The following is a 22,482-nucleotide window of genomic DNA, read 5'->3' on the forward strand; positions in this document are numbered from 1 at the left end:
CTAAGCTACATGCAAGCACTCATGCATTTCTCACTTTTGTCCACTGCGGTACTGGGGGGCAGTGTCTGTGGTGGGGTCATGCTGGCTGCAGGAAGTTGGCCTGGCCATTTCTGTTCTGATCAGGGTGGTCTGAGGCGGGTGGTGATTTTGGTGGGGTGGAAGACCTGCCACATTGTACCGGTCAAGGGGATACCGTTCATGTAGATTCAACAGGACTGGTGACAGACTAAATGGGGCAGGGGTGGGGGCTGGTGGTGGGGAAGGGACTAAAGAGATGATGCCCAGGATCCTGGCTTTCGGTCACTGCATGACAATGGAGAAAGATCATGAGTTTGGTTTGGGGCACATAGGAGGTCTGGCAGGGATGATGCAAGAAGCTGTTCCAGGACCCAGCCAAGAGCAGGCATGGGGAAGTGCCTTCACTCATTTAACAAGTATTTACTGAGCACTGTTAGCCAGGCACATGTGTTGGCACTTGGGAAACATCAGTAAGCAAAACAGACAAATTACCTCCACCCTTCTAGAACTTATATAGTGACATGGGAGACAGACAACAAACCAAAAAACAGATAAATATATTACATGTTTTGAAATGATGGTCATCATCAAAGATTAAAAAAAAAAAAAAAAGCAAAGAGAGAGACCAGGAATCTTGACGGGGAGGGAGCTGTGATTTTAAATCTGGTGATGGCAGGGATCTGGGGAAGAGTGTTCCAGACAGAAGAGCCAGTGCAAAGGCCCTGAGGTAGGAGCATGCCTGACCCCTTTGAGCAGAGAGAAAGGAAGCCAGCGAGTCAGGAAGTCAGAATGAGCAAGGGGGGAAGGAGCCAAGATGAGAGCAGCGAGGTCAGGCGTTCAAGGACATTGCAAGGACAGGGTCTTCGAAGTGTGATGGGACCAGGGGAGGCACTCAGTCTTACGTTTCATCAGAGTCACTGTTGGCAGCCTTGGGGAAGAGAGAGGCAGGGGGACCATTGAGGAGGCTGTTGTGATAATCCAGGGAGCAGTGATGGTGGCCTGAGCCATCTGCTGAGAAGTTGGCAGAGCCTGGGTGTGTTTGGAAGGTAGGGCTGATAGGGAGAGGAGACTGCAGGTGACTGTCAGACCCCTTCCCTTGGCTCTGAGCGGAGGCTTGGCCCTCTCTCCTAGCATGTTCTAGAACCTGCTGGCTTAAGACAGTTGGGAGCCAAGTAATGCCAGAGCCGGAATCCTGGACTGGCACAGCCCCAGAAAGTGTCTGCCTCCTACCAGCCCCCTCTGTCCCTGTCAGGTCACGACCCACCAGCCACCTCTGTCCCTGTCAGGTCACGACCCACGCTGACATCCTGCTCATGGCCCCAGCCATCGAGGCAGCCAGGCTCTTCCCCACTACCAAGCAACATACAGCCCTTGAGTTCAGTAGCTTGTCACCTGCTTCTCTTTCCTCAGCCCCTTCTGCCCCAAACCACAGCCTCCAGGGAATGATGACGACCTCTCAAATTCACAGACTGACCCCTGCCCCATCCCCACCACTATCAGGAAGAATGCGCCTTTGCCTGTTCACTGTTACTTTGAGGTCCAGTGAGTAAGGCCTAGGTAGGGGGTTGAATCCCCCACAGACATGAGAGGTGGACACTGCTCCTTTATCCCGGGGCATGTCGGGGCAGTACGGCGAGGGTCCCGGCCCACCACTCCCTGACAGAGCCACCATGAGGCACGACGGAAGGGCTTCCTGCTCTGGGGATTGCCCTTCAGTCTCCCCGTGTTTCTGTAAACTCGGGGTTTTGAGACTGTTTTAAAACCTTCTGAGCAGAGCCCCGGCTGCTTGTCTTCAAGGATGAGATTTTGTTTCCTGTCAGCCTCTTACTCGGAAAAACAGACTCTGCCCCTGACTGAAGCACTTCCAGTATGGGGGATGTGTGTGTGGAAAGACTTCCTTATGAGATGCTCACAGGCTGCACAGAAAAGGTGAGGCAGGGAGGCGCGTGGGGCCAGAGTGAAGGCGGGGGCTTTGGGTCGCTGTCCATGGGTGGGCTTGCTTATCGACTGCCTGCAGGTCTGATAGGGGGATTCCCTCTCTCTTTCATACAACTACTGATCAAGCCACCGAGTATTTATTGTGAAGTATTGTTCAAAGCTTTATCAGGAGAATGAGAGAATTTTTAGCTCTGCTGGTCCCCATCCTTCTTCCCCACCCGACGCACATACAGGGGGCCAAAAGGAAACAGCTCTTGGGTAACTGTGATGTCAGAAGAGTCTTAAAGGGTGGGTATTCCTCTGACACCGTAAAAGCATCCAGTCCATCCCACATGGATAATGGACAGGGAGACAGGCCTTGAAATGAGGGGTGACCCACCCTGATTCACAGCCAGATCAAGGCAAAGCACCCAGAGCTCTTCCCCAAGGAAAGACCTTTGTCACTTTGTCACACTTTAGCTTCTGGGAAGCAGGATGGGATGTCCTTTGTCACAGGACACCCACTGCATGTCCTCGGAGGTCAGAGCCAGTTGGTGGAGCAGAAGTCCTGTAGTATTCTTGAACTCCAAGTTGGAAGGCAAGCACAGGGATTTGCAGCCCATCCCTGGCTCAGGGCAGAATTGGAACCACAGGGCAGGCTGCCTCCCTCTGTCCCCACTCTGAGTCTGTCTCTCCCAGGAGTCTGTGAACAGTCACATTCTATGCTCACAGGGCAGCCCTGCCAGGCCTTGTGATGTGACTGGAAGCAGAGCTGGGCAGGGGGTAGACCAGTTGGCCCCAAGGCTTTCACACCCAGGGTATTCCCATTGGTCTGAAGATAGGACCAGGAAGGAAGGACTGCAGCCTGGGAAGGGGTGCTATGTTCCCTTTTCTCTTCTGGGCCCCTTTCAGAGAGACCCCCTGCCCTGGCCCTAGGGATCAGAGGGTCTTTAAAGGTTGAGTGATATCCTGCAGGGACAGGGAGATGGCAAGGCTTGACCAGAGAGGCTACTAGAAGCCGTGGTAGAAACAACCTTGCCTCTTTGTTGTATACTTAAAAAGCAGTCTGCAGCAGGAACCAATGTCTGTTTTCTGAGTTCCTGACTTTGGAATGAGTAAGCCAACCAGTCCTTCTCTGTCCCCCCAGTCTGGCGCTTGGAATGTTGAGAGGGATGTGTCTGCGTCCTGAGAATGAGGCGCAGCGAGGTGGAGGGGTGCACACACACACCCCCCACCCCAGGTCTTGGCGTCCCACCAACTTGGGCTTTGATCTCAACTCACCCACTCACTACCTGTGCAACCACAAGTAGGTCCCTGTACTTCTGTGGGCCTCAGTTTCCCCACCTGGAAAAGGGGAGTTAGTAATTCTTTCTTTGCAGACTAGTTTTAAGATTTAAAAAAAAAATGTACGTAGAACACTGTATTTATTCTCCAGCCTGCTGTAACAAGGACCACACACCAGCCAGCTTAAACAACAGACATTTATTTTCTCCCTGTTCTCCCTGTTCTCCCTGTTCTCCCTGTTCTCCCTGTTCTGGAGGCCCGAAGTCCAGTATCAAGGTGTCATTGAGGCCTCTCTCGTTGAGGCCTCTCTCGTTGGTGTGCAGAGGCTACCTTCTCCCTGTGTCCTCACGTGGCCGTCCCTCTGTGCATGTCTGGGTCCTAATCTCCTGTTCTTAGAAGGACACCAGTCGCGTTGGATCAGGACCCTGATGGACCTCGTTAACCTAACTATCTCTGAAGACCCTGTCTCCTCCACATTCTGAAGTACTGGGGGTTAGGACTTCAAGATATAAATTCTGGAGGGACACAGCTCAGCCCATAAAAAACCCCCCAGTGCCTGACCCCTACATAGGTATATAGTAAAAGAGTCACTTTTGTGAATGTCTGTTTAAAATAAGAACAAAAAGGACAAAAATCAGTGGTTTATTTAACCCAGGTGGTGGGCGTGAGGGAGAGAGGGTGACCAGACCCATTTGACCACCTGCTACCACGGGCCAGGCCCTGCCCTGGGCACTGGGGCCCATCAGTGCACATCGTGGGGAGGACCTCCGTTTTTGCAAAGCTGACGTTCTCATGTAGGAGACGGACAGTAAGCAAAATCAATCAGTAAAGTGTGTCAGGTACCAGCCGGCAGTGTGGGGGACGCTGCGGGGCTGCCTCTTGAGCGTGGCCCCCTCTCACCTCCTGGCTCCCCATCAGGCCCTGGGCTCTGGTCTCCCACTCACAGGAGGCCTCTCTCGTCTCTCCATCCCCTGCAGCGTGGAGGGCGAGGCCCCCAGCAGCGAGACCGGTACGTCGCTGGACAGCCCATCGGCCTACCACCAGGGCCCCCTGGCACCTGCTTCCAGCCTGAGCCCCGACCGCTACGAGCACACGTCGGTGGGAGCCTATGGGCTGTACTCGGGGCCGCCAGGACAGCAGCAGCGCACACGGAGGCCCAAACTACAGCACTCGACCTCCATCCTGCGCAAGCAGGCCGAGGAGGAGGCCATCAAGCGCTCGCGGTCACTCTCTGAGAGCTATGAGCTCTCCTCCGACCTGCAGGACAAGCAGGTAGGTGGGGCCCGCCACGCGGGGACAGGCAGCTGGGGCAGCTCTGGCTGGAAATGGGTGGGTGCCCGGCCCTTTGCTGGGGAGGCCTGAAGCAGCAGGAGGCTCAGCTCTCCCACAGACTGAAGTTCAGTTAGGTGCACCTGTGCTGGGAACATGGCCTTCACCTCGGCCCAAACTCCCTTTCTTGCTCTGCCCGACCCGCGGAGGTGCCCTGAGTGAAGGGCGTCCTCATGGCCATGCACGCAGGTTAGGTGGCCCGACGCTGAATGTCTGAGGTCCCAGGAGAGGCCTGAACCCTTAGGGAGTCCTCAGGAGGAGTCCCCGAGGAGAAGGGCAGGAGCTCAGTTTACAACATAAATAGCACACACTCCGTAAAGAACACCAAGCCCATCCACAGCCAGTGGGTGAGGTTGCTTATTATATCCCCTTTGGTTTACAACTCTGTGTTCTCGTGGGAAACGGCCTCGCTGAAGGCTCGCTTCCTCCCCCAGCGGCCTTGGCCCAGACCCACCGTGGGGTTGGTACCTGTGTGCAGGACGAGGGGGATGCATGGCCTGCCCGCTTGGCCGGGCTCCAGGGAGGGCTAAAGACAGACTCTTGGGGTTGAGGGAGAGGCCTGTCCTGGCTGGGTGGGGGGCGGGGGGCAGAGGGAATGAACAATCCCTGGGCGGGGGGCAAAGAGCTCTCACTCCTAGGACCTCAGGAGTGCAGGCACCTAGGAGGCCCTTGAATAAGAATTCTTGGGTGAAACTGAAGGCAAGTTTCAGGCTTCAAGAGAACCTCAGGCTGTGGGAAGCAGCCGTGCAAATGTGCAGGACCAGGCTTATCTGTCCAGCCTCCGCCAGCTCCTGGGCCGTCTCCTCATGAGTCCTAGGTGGTCACATTGACCCCTTGCCTTGCCGCCCTCTCTGTACTCCCCAGTCTTCCTATTTGTCTTTTACCGAGCAGAGGTCTGGGCCTGGTGTGGCACCTGACTTCCAGGAGTGGTGCAGGTACTGCCCACATTGGGTCTTTCCTCCCCCCAAGCCCCCCGACAAAGTCCCTTACCAGCCCCCTCCTCTCCCTCTTCTCAGTGCTACCTCTCAGCCCTGACTCTCTTCATCCTTCTGCAGATGGCCTCTGGTCGGGCTGTGGGAGCAGATACCGCCCCCGCACCATGGCACTTGGCTCCGTGGCCAGGCCCACAGCAGGGGAAGACCACGTGGTCTCTGTTCCATTTATCACTTACACCCAGGTCCAAAGTGGATCAGAAGCAGTTGATAGTAAAAGACCTCCAGCAGAACCGTTGAAACAAGTGAGGATGTTGAAGACCTCACAGAGGCCTATCTATGGAGATAACCATCTGCTTCATATGGCCTTACTGTGGCGCTTCTGTTCATTTTGATCCCATGCACATTAACCAAATGCCCACCGTGTGCCAAACACTGTGCTCAGTGCTGGGGAGTCAGCAGTGGACAGGGTGAGGCCCCAGATCTTGAGCTGACACTTTGGTCCAGGAGATGGACCCCACAGGCAAGTTAGCAATAAAAACAGTTTAATTCCAGAGTATGATACAAACTCCAGAGATTATGAAATAGGGGAAAGAAGTGGAGTGATTCTGGGAGGTGACAGCATTGGATAAGGGCAGTGGTGAAGACCTCCTCAAGGTGGCATCTGAACTGAGTGTTTGAGGAAGGGGCCTTGCAGGAAGCAGTAACGCCAGGTGCAAAGGCCCTGAGGCAGAGCAAGGGTGGCAAGGAAGAGGTGGTGAAAAGGTGAAAGGGCCCCTGAGCTATTGAGCTTCCTGGCAATCAAAGCAAGAGTGGGAATAGGACAGATTACCTGGGAACTGCCAGGTGAAGGTAGGATGCACAATTCCATGAGGAGTTAAAGTTGGGGAACGCAAAGTCCCGTTTAGTGAAGGGAGCGCTTTGGCTTCAGGGCCTCCGCACCTTCTGGTGGTTTCCCATCAATGACAGCAGGAGTCCTGAGTTATCCGAGAGGTGGTAGTTCTGCTTTGTGGAAGGGCGTTCCTCTCTGTTCCTTATCCCTCCCCTGCGGTTGAGAAGTGTCCTTTTAAAGGGAGAGTGAGGGCTAGAGGTCAGCTCTGCATCACGTCACTTCCCAGAGCCTCTGTCCTCCGAGAAGGGGGATCCCAGAGCCCCTCTGCAGACTGGATGTTACGTGAGTATCGGGTGAGGGCGATGTACAGCAGGTGAGCACATACAGATTGGATTCCCTCCCCTGCACCCCGATAAACTTCGAGGCTGGGCCTCGGGTCCGTTGTGGCCCAGAAGGAGGAATGACCACCGTGAGTCTGGGGGATGCATCAGAGCTGGCCTGGGTCAGTTTATGTCCTCCAGGGGAGACCAGGAAGGAGGGACTGGGAGGGGATTTGATGACGACACAGAGCCAATTTCTGCCTTTCCGAAGTCCCTCTTCTCCCCCTCCCCGACTCTTCCCCCCAGATCTGGAGAGCCGGTCTCAGACAAATAGGTCGCTGCTTGGTTTTCTAGGTCCAAAGTCAGCAGGAGAGAAAGAGCCCTGAGTGAGCCCTGGGCCTAAGCTGGTGGTCCTGGTGTCATGACTCTGCCCCCAAAGGTGACATGAGGGGGGCCAGGCTACCGGCCTCGATGGGCAGAGGAGAGAGGGCTTCCCAGAGCTCAGCCTTGGGCCCTTTATCGGCCCCGTCGGCTTTCAGAGCTCCACTCAAAACCCCCAAAAAACAAAGTCTGCTTACAGATGTGGAAGTGAGGTCATCTCTTTGGATGTTGTTCAGTAACTTCAGGGCAAGAGAAAAAACAGACCCACCCTGGCTGACTCTGGGCCCAGAAAAGTTGTTTTGATCCACACACACCGCCCCCCCAACACACACACACTACCCGCTCCTCCTATGAAGGGAGCCGCTCTGCCGAGCCTTCTGCTCCCTCTCCCACGGGCCCAGAGAACTGGCATCCCTGACGTGGGTGGCCTCCCAGAGCCGGGACATGAGGGGACCGGGACCTGCATTGGGTTATGTGAGGCTCCAAGCCCTCTGTTCCCGGCCCACCCCACAGCGGCTCTGAGTGACCCTCTTCCCCCAACTCAGGCCTTGGCTTGGATTTGCTCGGCATCTGTTTGGTTTTATTTCAGTTAAGTATGTGTGTCTGTCCATTCTCCCTGACAGACTCTTTGCTTCTGGAGGGCAGGGACCTTATCTCTCTGTGCCACCAGCTTTCATGTGATGCCGGGCACGGCATAGGCCGGCGGGATCTAGACAAGCAGGGTGTGGTGCTTTGCCTCCCTGGCGCAAGCGTGCCTTCCTCCTGAGGGCCTTAGGCCTCTCCTGGCCCCACATCAGGCGCCCCCTCTGCCCAACACCCCAAGAGCCCTGGCTTAGCAGAGGAGCCAGTTCCTTATCTTGGATTTTCTTTGATTCTTACAGGGTAGGCTCCCACTTTATGGGCATGTTTTCACGCAGGAGCGAGACATGGTTAGCAGCCCTTGGGGTTGTCCTTGGTCACCAAGGGCTGGCATGAGCCTCAGGGCTTTGGGAGGCTGGTGTGTCACACAGGGGAGCCCCAGACAGTGCCACCTACCTGCAGCCCCGCCCCATCTCTGTACCTTATCACGGAGAGGGGCCATCAGGACCTGGGGTGCCAGAATGAGTGCTCGCTCTGGAGTCTGGAGGCCTCCAGCTGTGAGCTGGGTGTCTTCTCTGGGCCTCAGTTTCCCCATCTGTCCAGTGAGGGGAGTTGGGGACCCCACAAACTGTAAAGACCTTCCAGGAATGTAGCTGCAGGTCTAGCCCCAGCTGTCCCTGTGTTTGGCACGTGCTAAGCACTTGTGTCTGTCTCATCAGGTGCTCACCATGGTCCTACGAGGTAGGGCTGAGTACCGTCCCCACTTTACAGATGAGCAAACAGGAAGTGTGCGGCCCCAAGCCTTGCTCAGAGTAGCACAGCTAACGAGGGGCCGGGCCAGGCTTAGAGCCCGGGCATGTGGCCTGAAAGCCTGCTCCCCCACTAAGGTGATTCTCTCAGGCCTCCCTGAAACTCAGTGACATCCTCCCAGCTGGTAAGAGCACATGGTCGCTGCTGTAAAGAGGAAGTAAGACCAAAAGGCTGCAGCCAAGACTTGGCATCCAGGATCTCACTGAACTCTTTGGCTGGTCTCTTAACCTGCTCATGCCTCAGGTTCCTCCTTGGAGGGGCTGCCTGCACCTCTTCCAGCATCTCCCAAGTTTCGTTAAACCACAGGCCACAAGATGCACTGGGGCCAAAGGTTTTTGTGGTTAAAGAAATTTGGGAACACGCCACCTTTTAAAGGTTCTGGGAAGTCCTACAGGGAACATCCTTGCTTTCACTTCAACATGGGGCTTCTCCATCTTCTTTGACCCAGGGAACCCCTGTTTTGCACAACCTCACAGGCAGGCCTCCGCGGTTGCCATAACCAACTTTGGGATGTGCCGAGGCTTTTCCGGATGGTGTCACCGCGGGGCTGGGCAGTGGGCACGGCTGTGGGTGGACATGGCGCTGCTCCAGCACACGGGGTTGTGCTCACTAATGTCCTGTTCTTCCCCTCCCACCCCCGACCAGGTGGAGATGCTAGAACGCAAGTATGGGGGCCGCCTCGTGACCCGCCATGCGGCCCGCACCATCCAGACGGCCTTCCGTCAGTACCAGATGAACAAGAACTTCGAGCGCCTGCGTAGCTCCATGTCGGAGAACCGTATGTCGCGCCGCATCGTTCTGTCCAACATGAGGATGCAGTTCTCCTTCGAGGGCCCAGAGAAGGTGCACAGCTCCTACTTCGAGGGGAAGCAGGTCTCGGTGACTGATGATGGCTCTCAGCTGGGGACCCTGGTGCCACCCGAGTGTGGCGACCTTGGCGAGCCACCCACCCTCAAGTCTCCCGCCCCGTCCAGTGACTTTGCGGACGCCATCACGGAGCTGGAGGACGCCTTCTCGCGGCAGGTGAAGTCACTGGCTGAGTCCATCGATGACGCCCTCAACTGCCGCAGCCTGCACGCCGAGGAGGCGCCGGCCCCCGAGGCAGGGCGGGCCCGGGACCCCGAGCCCAAGCCAGCCCTGCACGGCGTGGACCACCACAAGCTGGACGAGATGACAGCCTCGTACAGTGACGTCACCCTGTACATCGACGAGGAGGAGCTGTCACCACCCCTGCCCCTGTCTCAGGCGGCACACCGGCCGCCCAGCACGGAGTCGGACCTGCGGCTGCGGGCCGGGGGGGGCCGCGCAGGACTACTGGGCGCTGGCTCACAAGGACGACAAGGGGGACACAGACACAAGCTGCCGGAGCACACCGTCACTGGAGCGGCAGGAGCAGCGGCTGCGGGTGGAGCACCTCCCGCTGCTCACCATTGAGCCGCCCAGTGACAGCTCCGTGGACCTCAGTGACCGCTCAGACCGTGGCTCGCTCAAGAGGCAGAGTGCCTACGAACGCAGCCTGGGCGGGCCACAGGGCAGCCCCAAGCACGGCCCCCTGGCCGGCCCCCCCAAGAGCCTTCCTCGGGAGGAGCCAGAGCTGCGGCCCCGGGCCCCCCGGCCTCTGGACAGCCACCTGGCCATCAATGGCTCAGCCAACAGGCAGAGCAAGTCGGAGTCCGACTACTCGGATGGGGACAACGACAGCATCAACAGCACATCCAACTCCAACGACACCATCAACTGCAGCTCCGAGTCGTCGTCCCGCGACAGCCTGCGGGAGCAGACACTCAGCAAGCAAACCTACCACAAGGAGACCCGCAACAGCTGGGACTCACCCGCCTTCAGCAACGATGTCATCCGCAAGAGGCACTACCGCATTGGCCTCAATCTCTTCAACAAGTGAGTGCCTGCCAGCCCCGCAGGACCGAGTGGGGCGGGCCTTCCTCTCACGCCCCGGGGCCTTTGCACACACCGAGGGTTTAAAAGAGCATGTGTGAGGGAGTGACACTGCGCTAACGGGGTCTGTGGCAGCACCTGGCACGGCGCTGCTGTCGTAGAGGAGACTGGAGCCTGGTGAGTGCAGGGCCCGGCCCCTCCCAGGGCCCTGTTGTGGGGATTGCAGAGGCTCACAGCTGAGCAGCAGCCAAACGAGGGGTTTCTCTGGGACAAAGCAACACGGGGACAGGAGTTCAGGGCCCTGTCGGCGCCTAGAGCAGCACCCAGCACAGAGTAGCTTCTCAGGAAATGTGAATGTGAAGGCTGACGGCGCTGTGATGGGGTCCGTGTGTGAGCAAGATCTCCCAGGGCAGGTGCGGGCTCGGCTCGGAGGCACGCGTCAGGGGAAGCAGGACACAGATAAGCCTGGTGCTAACAGATGTCTCAGCAAGGTCCTTTGGGAGACGTGTGAATTGGGTCTGTTGAGTGGCCATTCCCCACCAGGAGTTCTAGAAAGATGCTGTGGGCGCAGTCCTGAGAGCAGATTTAAGGAGGGAGACGGATATTTAAAGCAGGCTATTCTTAGCACGGCTGAAAATAGCAAGCGGAAGGGGAGGAGGCCGCACACTCCCTTGGAAGGGACGCTGCCGGGCTCTGGTTATTAAACCTCCCATATTTCACATCGTTTCCATCCATGGGGCCTCTGGGATTGGGGGTCATTGGACGTCAGCCTGGCGCTGACTCCTCCAAGGTTGGGGACACGGCCAGACTGCCTGGTGGTGACCGACACACATCTGCTGCACTTCCCCCACTCTCTGCTTCCTCTTCGAGATGGAGGGAGACTTGGGGGCACTTTTGAACCATCCCTGCTACATGGGAGTGCTGCGTTATCTCGGAGACACAGGCCTGTCCCAGAGGGAGGGTATAGGGAACAGGACATCTACATGTGAGCAGCCAGGGAGCTCTGGGTCACTGCCTCACTCAGCTGAGAACTACGAGTCTCAAGCCCCCGGGTGCTCTCTCCTGAGACTCCCATCAGCCCGTGGTTCACGGCACGTAGGGATAGCCTCACCGCTGCACGACCTGTGGCCAGAGCAGCACGTGAGCAGGAAGGGCCATATTCTACTGAGCCCATCCTGAGCTCTGTCCCAGAAGTCTGCTCCCACCTGCTTCTGGGCACAGCCAGCTCCCGAGTCGTCTTAGACCCAGGCCAGGGCCCTCCTGGGCAGGGGGGCCGAACTAACCGGGGGGCTCCCTTAGTGCCCAAGCCCACCGCATGCCTGTCAGCTTCCAGGGACATCCTGATGTGGGGGTCCCAGCTGGGTCGACAGGTGGAGGCCAGAAAAAACAGTCCCTCCACCAGCCAGTTGTGGTCTGTGTAGGTTCTCTCTAAGCTCTGTTTTTAGTTATGTGCGCGGTACAGGAATACATTCCCCGTGGAAAATGAAAGCCTTCCAGTTAGGATAACATTCCCTCTGGTTCTTGTCATTTTGGAGTCTCTCCTCCCAGATCTTTATTCCGTGCATGTGTGTGCTCTTCAGAACTGCAGACAGCCGTGGTTCAGAGCACAGCTCCAGGGCCAGACTGCCCGGGCTCACAGCCTGGCCTTTCGTCTGTACAGTAGGGCTGGGCCCAACAGTGTCCACCTCGCACGGTGTGAGTTGGAAGGAAGCAGCTATGTGAAGTGCTTGGAGCAGCGCCCGGCACTGAGTAAGTCCTCTCCCAAGTGTTAGCTGCTGCTGGGGCCTTGCTGGCGTTACCTGGGGCCTGGGGTTGTGGACATCATCTCACTGAGATACCACCTCACGGCTTGCTGTTGGAGATCTCCACCCACCCCACCCCCTGTCAGTGTGCCCGGGCCACTCCCTCCCCCTCCCGCCTGCTGCTGTGTAGTGGTCCCTGGTGTGGCTATCCATATTACTGACCTGGCCACTTGCTTCCACTTCCCTGTAATTACCAACCGTAGATGACAAGGAGTGTGGATCTATTCTTTACATACACTCCCAAGAGAGTCTGTAGGGAAGCTAGCTAAAGGCGGAATTAGGTAGGCACGTTTTTCACTGGAAACTTACTTTTTAAAAGGGGGTCTCTACCCATTTGCTCTCTTCTGCCTGTGGATCTGAGAGGTCCCCTTTCTCCCATATGCTTGGCGACACTCAGTGTTCTCTCCCCACCCCCAATCAAAGGGTAGACATAGTTGTCTCTTGGTCATTTTAGTTTGCATTTCCCAGCTTCTTCTTTTTTTTTTTTTTTAAGATTTTATTTATTTGACAGAGAGAGACACAGCAAGAGAGGGAACACAAGCAGGGGGAGTGAGAGAGGGAGAAGCAGGCTTCCCACGGAGCAGGGAGCCCAATGATGCGATGCGGGGCTCGATCCCAACCTGAGCTGAAGGCAGATGCTTAACGACTGAGCCACCCAGGCCCCCCGCTTTTTTTTTAAGTAATCTCTACACCCAACATGGGGTTTGTACTCACAACCTTGAAATCAAGAGTCGCATGCTCCTCCAACTGAGCCAGCCAGGCGCCCCCAGTTCATATTCTTTGCTCATTTTTTTCTCTCAGGTTATTTGTCATGTTGATTTACTAGTAGTTCGGGGATACTGATACTTTGTAATTATAAACACTTTCTTTCTGTCTGTCACTTGTTTTTAAAATTTATTTCTTTTGAGATATAATTCACATACTGTAAAATTTACCCTTATAAAGTGTACAGTTCAGTGGTTCTCAGATATTTATGTCTTTTAACTTTGTGCTCTTTCATCTAACACGTTTTTTAGTTTTTTGTGTTTTTAAAATTGAGATAATTGCTATCTAACATCAGTTTCAGATGTACAAGGTAATGATTCAATTTTTTACGTATATTGCAAAATGATGACAAGAAGTTTTTACCATCCCTCACCACATATAGTTAGACTTTTTTTTCCTTGTGGTGAGAACTTTTAAGATTTACTGTCTTGGCAACTTTCAGGTATACAATCCAGTATTATTAAGCACAGTCACCATGGCTGTACAGGAAGATTTTAATTAGCAGAATTCATATTTTCTTGTTTTGTTTCTTTGGCTTTTCATGTTTTTTATTTTAAAAGGAGCTCTGCCCACGGGGACTCCTGGGTGGCTCAGTCGGTTAGGTGTCCAACTCTTGATCTCAACTCAGGTCACAATCTCAGGGTCGTGAGTTCAAGCCCTGCATTGGGCTCCACACTGGGCATGGAGCCTACTTAATAATAATAATAAAAATAGTAATAATTAAAAGGGGCCCTGCCCCAAATCATCAATACAGTGATAATAATAATAATTAAAAGGGGCTCTGCCCCAAATCATAAGTATAGTTTTAAAAATATTTTCTTCAGTGTATTTGCATGCCCTTTAGGACTTCAAGCTGAAATTTGTTTTGGAGAACCACACAAGATGAGGGGTGCAACTTTTTTTTTTTTAAGATTTTACTTATTTGTCAGAGAGAGAGTGCACAAGCAGGGGGAGCGGCAGGCAGAGGGAGAAGCAGGCTCCCCGCTGAGCAAGGAGCCCAACACGGGACTCGATCCTAGAACCCTGGGATTTTGGCCTGAACTGAAGGCAGACATCCAACCATCTGAGCCACCCAGGCGTACCCCAACTTTTATTATTCTGTAAAGATTAGCCAGTTGTTTCCAAACTATTTATTCAACAGTCCTTTCTTCATTGACTTGAAGTTCCATCTAATTCCTACATGAATGGGACCTTTTCATTCATTCAGCAGCTGTTTATTGAGCGCCTGCAACACACCAGGCAGTGTTTTAGGGGCCCAGGACAGATCAGGGAACAGAACGAAGATGCTTGCAAAGCTCCACATTAATGGTTACAGGACCTGTTCATTCCTCCACGAGCATCAGACTTGGGTTTCACATGTTATCTTAGGAGGGCAAAACCCCCTCTTTTGTTCTTTTTAAAAATCGTCTCGGCTGTTTTGGGTGGGTATTCTTCCATGTGAATTTTGGAATCCGCTTAGTAAGACCCATGAGCAACCCCAACCGACTTTTTGCCAGTGTTGCCTTCAGCTCAGAGATCACTTGGGGGAGCCTGTGTTTTTACCGCGTTGCGGTCCAGCCACAGGTGGCTACTGAAGTTAAAGTTCACTGAAACTTAACACGAATCCAGCACCTCTGGCGCACTAGCCACGGCCAGGTGCTCACTGGCCACACATGGCCGCCATGCCTGACAGCGCCGATCTAGCGCAGTTCGGTTGCCACAGATTGTGTTCGCGGACAGCGCTGGTCTAGAGCACTGAGGAACAGTCAGCAGCAAGTCTGGCTCCACTCGGGGTGTGGGGCAGAGTGGGATGGCTGGCCCCCAGTGGCAGGTGCCAATGGACTCCATGTGAAATTGCCCCCTGCCCAGCAGGGAGGCTCCGGGGCTGGGACAATGCACCAGGCTTCCTCCCGGCTCAGCCCTCACCACCTCCCTCCCCAGCCTCCCCCGCCCCGGCCCACACCGCCCCCCCCACGACTGCCTCCCAGGCCTGCCCAGCCTTCCAGATAGCTGCCAGTTCCCACCTCCTTCCAGTAGTAGGCTTTCCCAACAGAGAACAGTCAGAGATAATGGCAGTGGCTGATAGTTCCATGTGCTTAGCCTGTGCCAGACACTGCTCCACACGCTGTCTTGCTCTGAGTCCCGTTCTCCTGGGGAATAGAGCCTCTTACTAACCCCATTGTGCAGACAAGTAGACTGAGGTCCCAAGCGGGTCACCTGCCTGAGGTCACACAGCCAGTGGGGTGGGCAGGCTAGAACTCACACCGCCCCACCGGCTCCAGTGTGGGAACGGCCACTACGCGTGTAGCCGCATGTACCCCTATCAGCTCACTGAGCCACAAGGGTAAATGGAGAGCTCAGGAGGCAAAGCCACACCACCCACGGGAGGCCGCACGGCCCTGGAGCGGTGGTCCTTGGGCCACCACAGCGTCAGGAGCCTGGGTCAGTGCCCCCACAGCCCTGATGGGATCCCCTCTTCTGTGCTCCACACGTACATGCTCAGGGACACGGGCCTCAGTGCATCAATCACCTCTTTTCATGCCCCCTCTCACTCTGGCAGGAGCCCAGGTGACTGTAGCCCCAGCCAGCCTTGTCCCAGGTGGACCAGGCCAGACCTCTCCCACCTCTGGAAGAGTGTGCTTATCCCCAGAGCTGCCCTCGTCCATGAGTGATTACCTCGTCTCTGAGGGGCATGTAAGTTAGGGCCTCAACAACCACTTGCTGTGATGGTGTGCTAAGACTCTTGGCTTGGGCTGGGAGCTGTTCAGGGGGGGCCCCTGGGGTCCCTTCCAGCCCAGGGAGGCAGGCCTCCCTTCCACCTAGGGCCCAGCCCCTGGGGCCTGCCAGGTGCCCCCCCTGCCTGTTGTTCCTTTCTGCAGGAGGGAGGCGGAGAGCCCTGGTGTGAGTCTGCGGTGCTCTGAGATTTCACCCTTCCTGCGTCCCTGGGCGGTTAGCTGCTCTCTACCTGCGTGGGAAGCAGGCTCAGAGGCCACAGAGCTGGGCCAGCCTCTCTCAGTGAGCAGCAGAGCTGGGGGTGGGCTCCCGATCTGCTAGCCCCAACTCCGTGCTCCTCACGTGTGAGGTGTTTCTTGTGAGTAATGAAAATACCAATGACGACAGCCAGCCCATATAAACATATTAGGTCCCAGGCACTGTGTGGGACACTTCATGTGCGTCAGCTCACAGAATCCTCACAGTGACCCTGTGACCCTTGGCTCTAGGGAGCCAGGGCTCAGAGAGGTCAGGTGCTAGCTCGAGGCCACAGAGCCAGACATGCTGGCTCCAGAGTTCTGGTGAAAGATCAGCTCTCTTCGGAGCACTTGGAGCTACTAAGAAGGAGGCTGGGTTCCCATTCCCCTGGACATGAGCTACCCATCCAGCCCATGGCCCTCACCACCCTCACAGCCCTGGGGGTCCGTGGCCATGTCCTGGGTCTGGGGTGGCTGGTGCTGAGTTTCTCAGGGAAGAAAACCATGCCAAGGCAGGCCCTGCAGGGCAGACAGTCATGACGGAGGGTAACTCCTCCACCTGCTCTCTGTAGTAAGGGCGAGCCCCATTCAGCTTGGGCTCCCGGCATCAGGAAAAGCTTTGTAAAAATCAGAGCTGCATGAACTACAGTCTGAAGAGGTGGTGAGCTTGCTGGCCCTGGAAGTATGTGAGCAGATGGAAGGTCATCACTCCTTTGTAGGACGCTGGGGGCATTTGAGCCTGGATTACGGAATTGAAGGGCGCTTCCAGACATGCAGAGATTGTCCGAGTACTGAACTTGCTGAGTCCCTCTTCCCATGGTCTACTGAGACCAGTCACAGGGACGGCTCAGCCTCCTAACCGCAGAGGATCCTTGGGCACCATAGGTAAACAGACCCTGTGTTGGTCTCTGTCAATCAGGGCCTTCTCCATTGCAAGTGACAGGAACCCAGTCAGACTGGTGTAAGCAGAGGCCTTACAGATTTTGGACCTGAAAAGCTGCTGGGCATCTCCGGGCCATTTTCCGCAGAGTCATCTCCTGTCGGTGCCCCACCAGGGCAGGAGGCCTGCCAGCCGTCCCGGGGTCATGGTCCAGCCTCACAGCAACCCCGGCAGGAAGAGAGCTTCTCCTCTCTCGTCAGCCCCTGCTGGCTCGCTCCAAACTGCTCATGGTGTTCGGCAGGATTCAGGGCTCTGACTGGCCAGGCTGGGAGTGAGGTCAGCCCGCGGGGCCAGGGAGACAGAGTGGGTGGGGTGGGAAATCTGGAGGCCAGCTAGATGCCAGGCAGGGAGGTGTGGACAGCCGCCCACTTGCACGTCTCTTCAGCTGCTCGGGCAACTAGAAACGACAGGAGAAGCCCGTTGTTGACATGCAGACCCCTACTGGGACAAGAGCTTGCCAAGCACTCAGCTTGGGGCTCCAGCACCTGGGTGATCCGTGAGTGTGGTGCCCAGCCTTGTAACTGCCCTCCTGGAGCCCCACAAGCTTGGCGTCCCCACTGACTGCTCGCGGCCCAGGGACAGGAGATGCACGTGGGAGACACCACTGGTGTGGTCTGCACGCACTCCCCTATCACAGCCAAGTCTGAATAAGCAGCTGACGTGGAGCAAAGCCGGCCCCGACTGGTGACCGACAGCAAGACCAAGCTGTGGCCTCTCCCACTGCAGCCTGTCCTGCTGATGCCTTTCAAGGACCCTTTACAGGGGACCCAGAACTCAGAGGCAGATCAGGTGTGGATGGCGCAGGTGTCCCCCTTGGCACCTATTGACTCTGGGCCCTTTAGAGAAGCAAGCTGGCTGAGCAGCTGGATAGACGGGCTTTTCGGCAGCAGTGAGGTTAGGGACAGCAGAGTGAAACTTTGGGGGGCTTCTTGGAGCGGAGGAGTGGGTTGAAATTCCCGGCACGCTTTCTGTCACCTGGCAACCTGGAGCCAAGTTATTTGACCTTTCTGTGCCGTCTTTGCCTTATGAGTCACATATGGCTTTTGCGTTGACCATTCTTTCTAGCGGGGTCCCTCTTCCCGGCTCCCAGTTCAATGCCACCTCCCCAGGGAGGCCTTTCCTGATCATCCCTCCTGCCCCTTCCAGCCGAAGTACACGCCTTCTCCAGGTCCCCATAGCAACGCTTTGGTTTAGTTCTGCTTGTTGTTGACCCTCCTCTTGGAACCACAGGACCAACAATATTTTTTGAAGTCTCAGAGGCATTAACTCATTTAACCTTCACAGTACCTCTGCCGTGTGCACTGTTGCTGACCCCCTTATACAGACAGGAAAGCTGAGGCACGGGGAAATTAAGTAACTTGTCCCAGCCTGTAAGTGGAGCCTGGGTATGAGTGCAGGGCTTTGACTCCAGAGAACATGCCCGTGACCGCTGTGCTGTATTTCTATATCCCGGGAGGTTATTTCCCTCCTTTACCATGCTCCAGCTAGGGTGTTTTTCAAGGATGGGGACTTTGGACCACAGGCGTGCTAGCACAACCCCTGGCCCAGAACAGGGGCTCAATAGATGTTTGTGGAATGAATAAAGAAGTGAATCCAGGGGCGGAAAGCCTGGATCTTGTCCTGCAGGGGTTGGGAGGCCCTGGAAGGTTTTAAAACAGGGTCCTGGTGACACCGGCGAAGGTGTGCCTTCTCCAGGGCTTCTGTTGGGTGTGCTCTGTGTGAGCCTGGCCCTCGCTGGACCTAAGGATCGGGAGCCAGGTAAGCCCCAGTCTGTGTCCTCTTCTGTGTCTCTAGGGCCTGGGGTTCCAGACAGAAGTCCCGCAGCACCCTCCTAAGGAAGGAAATGTAAGGCCACAGCTGGGGAGGAGAGCCCCACCACTGTGTCTGTGCCTTGGGGTGGGACGAGACGCCCTGTGACCTAGTTTCCTAGCCAGACTCACCCTTCTTGGCCAGTCTGGATGGGCTCTGGCATGCTGACGCAGCCCGGGTTGTTCCCCTGGCGCGTCGGCATCCGTCACAGGCTGGCCAGGGGCTGTACTCATCAAGTCTCCCAGGGACAAGACAGCAGGAGCGTCCTTTCCAGGTGGGCTCCCTGGATCCCTGGGTCAAGGGAAGGCGCCATCAGAGATCGTGGGGCTCCCATAGGAAGTGCCACGCACCTTTCTCTCACGGTGCATCAGCCATAGTATGTCACCTGGTCCCCTAACTGCCACAAGGGTGGGCAGCACTAATGACTCATCTCTTCACCCAGCAAGTCACTGTGTGTGCCGCTTAGCAGGATCCAGGGCACATGCCCCTTCCGTCAGCTTGGAGCTCTGTGAGGGGGCAGGTGGGTTGAGGACCCCTGCCTGGCAGACCCCCAAGAGCACACTCGGGGCCTCACTGCCCTGTCGAGGTGTACGGGGCCAGCAAGGGCCTGCCAGGCAGGGGACTCCCACCATCGGATGTCCAGTGCCCTGGCTGAAGAGGATGGTGAAGGGTGGGCCACTCCGCTGCGTAAAGCCTTCCAGAGGCTTCCTTTGACAGCCCTATTCATCCTGACCCTGGAGCTCCTGGCCTGGCCCGCACCCCCGGCCCCAGCTGCTTCCCTGCACCTCCTGCCACCACATCCCTCCTCTCAGTGGCTCGGCGAGTTGCTGGTCACTGGTCAAGGCCCAGCGAGATCAGATTCCTCTCTCCTGTGACCTCACTGTGAAACCTGCCAGGTGGAACCAGTCCCTCCCACATTGGGTTCAGACTCGGAGCTGGAGTCATCCGGTTCAGACTCGGATCCACCAGCAATTATTGTCATTCCTACTCTCAGGCAGTGTTCGAAAGTGGGCTGCTTCTCCCCACCTCCTGCCTTCGGGCTGGATGCCCGTGGGAAGCTCCGCCCTGAGCTCACCCTTCGGACCCAGCCTTGCTCTTCACAGAGCATGGTCCCCTCACTGCCTGATTCATAACACACTGGGGCTTCTCATCGCACTCAGAGGAAGACCAGATTCCCCCTGTGGCCTGCACAGCTGCCCTCCCCCAGGGGCCCCTACTCTCAGCTGCCCCCCCCCAACAGCTTTCTGGTCCTGGATCATGCAAAACCCTCTGTCACCTCAGGGCCTTTGCATTCACTGTTGCCTCCACCCAGAAAGCTCCCTAATGACGTAGGTTACTGCCCAGGGTCACCTGCTCAGAGAAAGCCTCTGATTCACCTGCAGGAGCCCCTCCTCTGCCCTCCAGCGATCATTCAGTCCCTTTGTCCTTTAGACCAAGGATTAGAGCCTGCCATTGTGGGGTGTTCCTGACCAGCCTGGCTCACTGCTGTCATCCTGAGCGGTACCTAGCAAAAAGTAGACCCTGGGTACTTAATCTGTGAAGAATCCGCATTCCCATGGCCCCTTATAAGACTCTCCTTCCTGTGGTGTGTTCCACTCTCCTGCTGCGCTCTGCTCCGTATCCTGAAGTCCGAGATGCTATGTGATGTTGGTGTATGAACACAGGAGGGGGCCGAGTGGGGAGGGCAGCCAGCCCCCCGGGGAAGCAGGCCGGGCCTGGATCTGGGGCCCCGGGCTGGGTGGCTGACACAGGGTGCCTGAGTGGGGCGGCCCAGCCCAGCTCTCCGGTCATGGCCACACAGGGGCACAGGCCCAGGAGTGCCAGATGGCCTGATTTTTCAAGAGAAGCCGGAAATCTGGATTCTGGATTGAGCTCTCCCAATTTCTGCATGTTGGCAACTCACTGGAATTCCTTTCGCTAATGTCGTGTAAGCTAAAGAAGAGACGTCTGTGGGCTTGCCAGGGTGACCTCTGACCTAGAAGTTGAGGAAGAAGGAAGTGGGCACGGGCGGGGCCCCGTGGGGCTGGCGTGGAGCAGGGCAGTGAGGGAGTGTGAGCAGCCGAGGGGCTGGGGCAGCTCTTGGTTGGCTACCCCAGAGTTCTAGGGGAGGAATGGGGCATGTGGCAGGGCTGGGGGAGCCGTGCCAGGACCCAGCTGGCCAGTAGCCGCTCCCTGCCAAACTCCTGAAGGTGATATTAGGGTGTGTGGTTATCCTGGGGTAAAAATAGCAAGGTCACCTTGCAGCAGGAGCTCTGCTTTTGCTTGCAGGTAGAAACACACTATGTGCTGGATGCTGCTGTCAGTCCAGAGCCGCATGGTTTATGGGGACAGGTGGATACCCACTCTCGCTGCCAGGCTGCTAGGGGATATCAAAACACTGATCTCTACCTGCCAGGGCAAGCGGTGGGGCCCAGCTCCCCTCACCCCCTGCACGGGTGCTGGGTATACCGCAAGGGTTCCACGGCTCCTCAGGCCTGTCTGCGGCTCTGGGTTGTCAGAGGACACCTGCTGTCCAGGGGTCATACATGCGGCCCCCTCACACCACCCTGTGAGGTCAGCCAAGCCTGTACCATGCCACAGACCAGCAAGAGGACAGAGGCCCAAAGGGAGGAAAGGGCCAACCTGGACCCCTGCTGAGCCCCTGAGGGGGCCTCCCTCCACCACAGCCCAGCTGGGCCCCAGGGCTCCCAGCGCAGGTGGACTCAATCAGCCCTGCAGGGCCAGCCCAGCCCTTCCCAGAAACCCCTTTGCCCAGGAAGGGTCAATGCTGCACCTTCACTTCCTCTCCTATAAATTGGGGCTAGTCATGAGAACCTTCCATGGCGCTTTACTGCACGCATCGTTCTAGGCACCTGACTGTTAACTCAGGAAGTCCTTACGAGAAAGGTAGTTGAGGTTGCTGGCAAGGTCACGCGGCTGTCAGGCTCCTCAACAGCTCAGGTAACAAGAGTGCTGACCCCCAGGAGGAGTGTGAGAAGTTAGTGGGCGTAGGGTGCCTAGACAGTGGTGCTCAGAGTAAGGGCTCGGCGCGTGTTAGAGACTGTGGTCAGTGGGTGGAGGGCAGGCCAGTATGTGCTGGGCAAGGGGTTCCAGTCTGCCTGGCAGTGAAACACAGGACAGTGACTTCTACACTGAGGGGCGTTCGGGGCAGTGCAGAACTTGAGGGGGGGGGTGGGGACGGTCCCTGCTCTGACTGATGGCCCAGTCCCAGCCTATGCCTGGTGCAGGGTCTGGACAGTTCTGGGTTCCCCCGACGGACCAGGACAGAGCACCCGGAGTACCCAGGGAGGAGGGCAAGCCAGGAGGGGTTGGGGCAGCCAGGGCTGAGCCTGTCTCTCGTCCTGCCCCTAGGAAGCCTGAGAAGGGCGTCCAGTACCTCATCGAGCGTGGCTTTGTGCCTGACACGCCAGTGGGGGTAGCCCACTTCCTGCTGCAGCGCAAGGGCCTCAGCAGGCAGATGATCGGCGAGTTCCTGGGCAACCGACAGAAACAGTTCAACCGAGACGTGCTCGAGTGAGTTCTGTGGCTGGGGGGGGGGCGGGGGGTGTGCACCTGCGCACACGCGGCGTCAGGCTCACCCTGCTTGCCGGAACACACACCGAATCTTCCCCTTAGCTCTTTCTTGCTCCTGGACACACACACACACCCCACATGGTTTTGCACATCACAGCCTGCGAGGCATACATGCGTGCTTCCACCCTCGGACGCTATAGCTCACACACTGACCCTGTGGGGTCCCCCTGCACGCACCCTTGGCCCCTCCATCCCTCTCCAGCAGGGCCGAGCCACTACAGCACTGGGGGGTTGGAGGTCTGAACTCAGTCCCCCAGCCTGACTGCCAACCATCCTGACACGCCCTCGGGGGTGGGGGGAGCCCTGGGGAAGCCTAGAGGAACCCCAGTGCCTCCCTCCCCTGCGTCTCT

General features: G+C 56.7%; 1 protein-coding gene across 1 annotated transcript in view; it reads left to right on the plus strand.

The window, feature by feature from the left end:
• The window catches only part of IQSEC1 (IQ motif and Sec7 domain ArfGEF 1), a 384,351-nt gene that overhangs the window by 335,673 nt on the left and 26,196 nt on the right, over positions 1-22,482 (plus strand). The window contains 4 exon segments of the mRNA XM_027582489.2: positions 4,197-4,491; positions 9,048-9,695; positions 9,697-10,298; positions 21,911-22,072. Of these exon segments, the coding sequence (XP_027438290.2) occupies positions 4,197-4,491; positions 9,048-9,695; positions 9,697-10,298; positions 21,911-22,072 (1,707 nt within the window).

Source organism: Zalophus californianus, chromosome 1, assembly GCF_009762305.2.
Source record: "Zalophus californianus isolate mZalCal1 chromosome 1, mZalCal1.pri.v2, whole genome shotgun sequence".
Lineage (NCBI taxonomy): Eukaryota > Metazoa > Chordata > Mammalia > Carnivora > Otariidae > Zalophus > Zalophus californianus.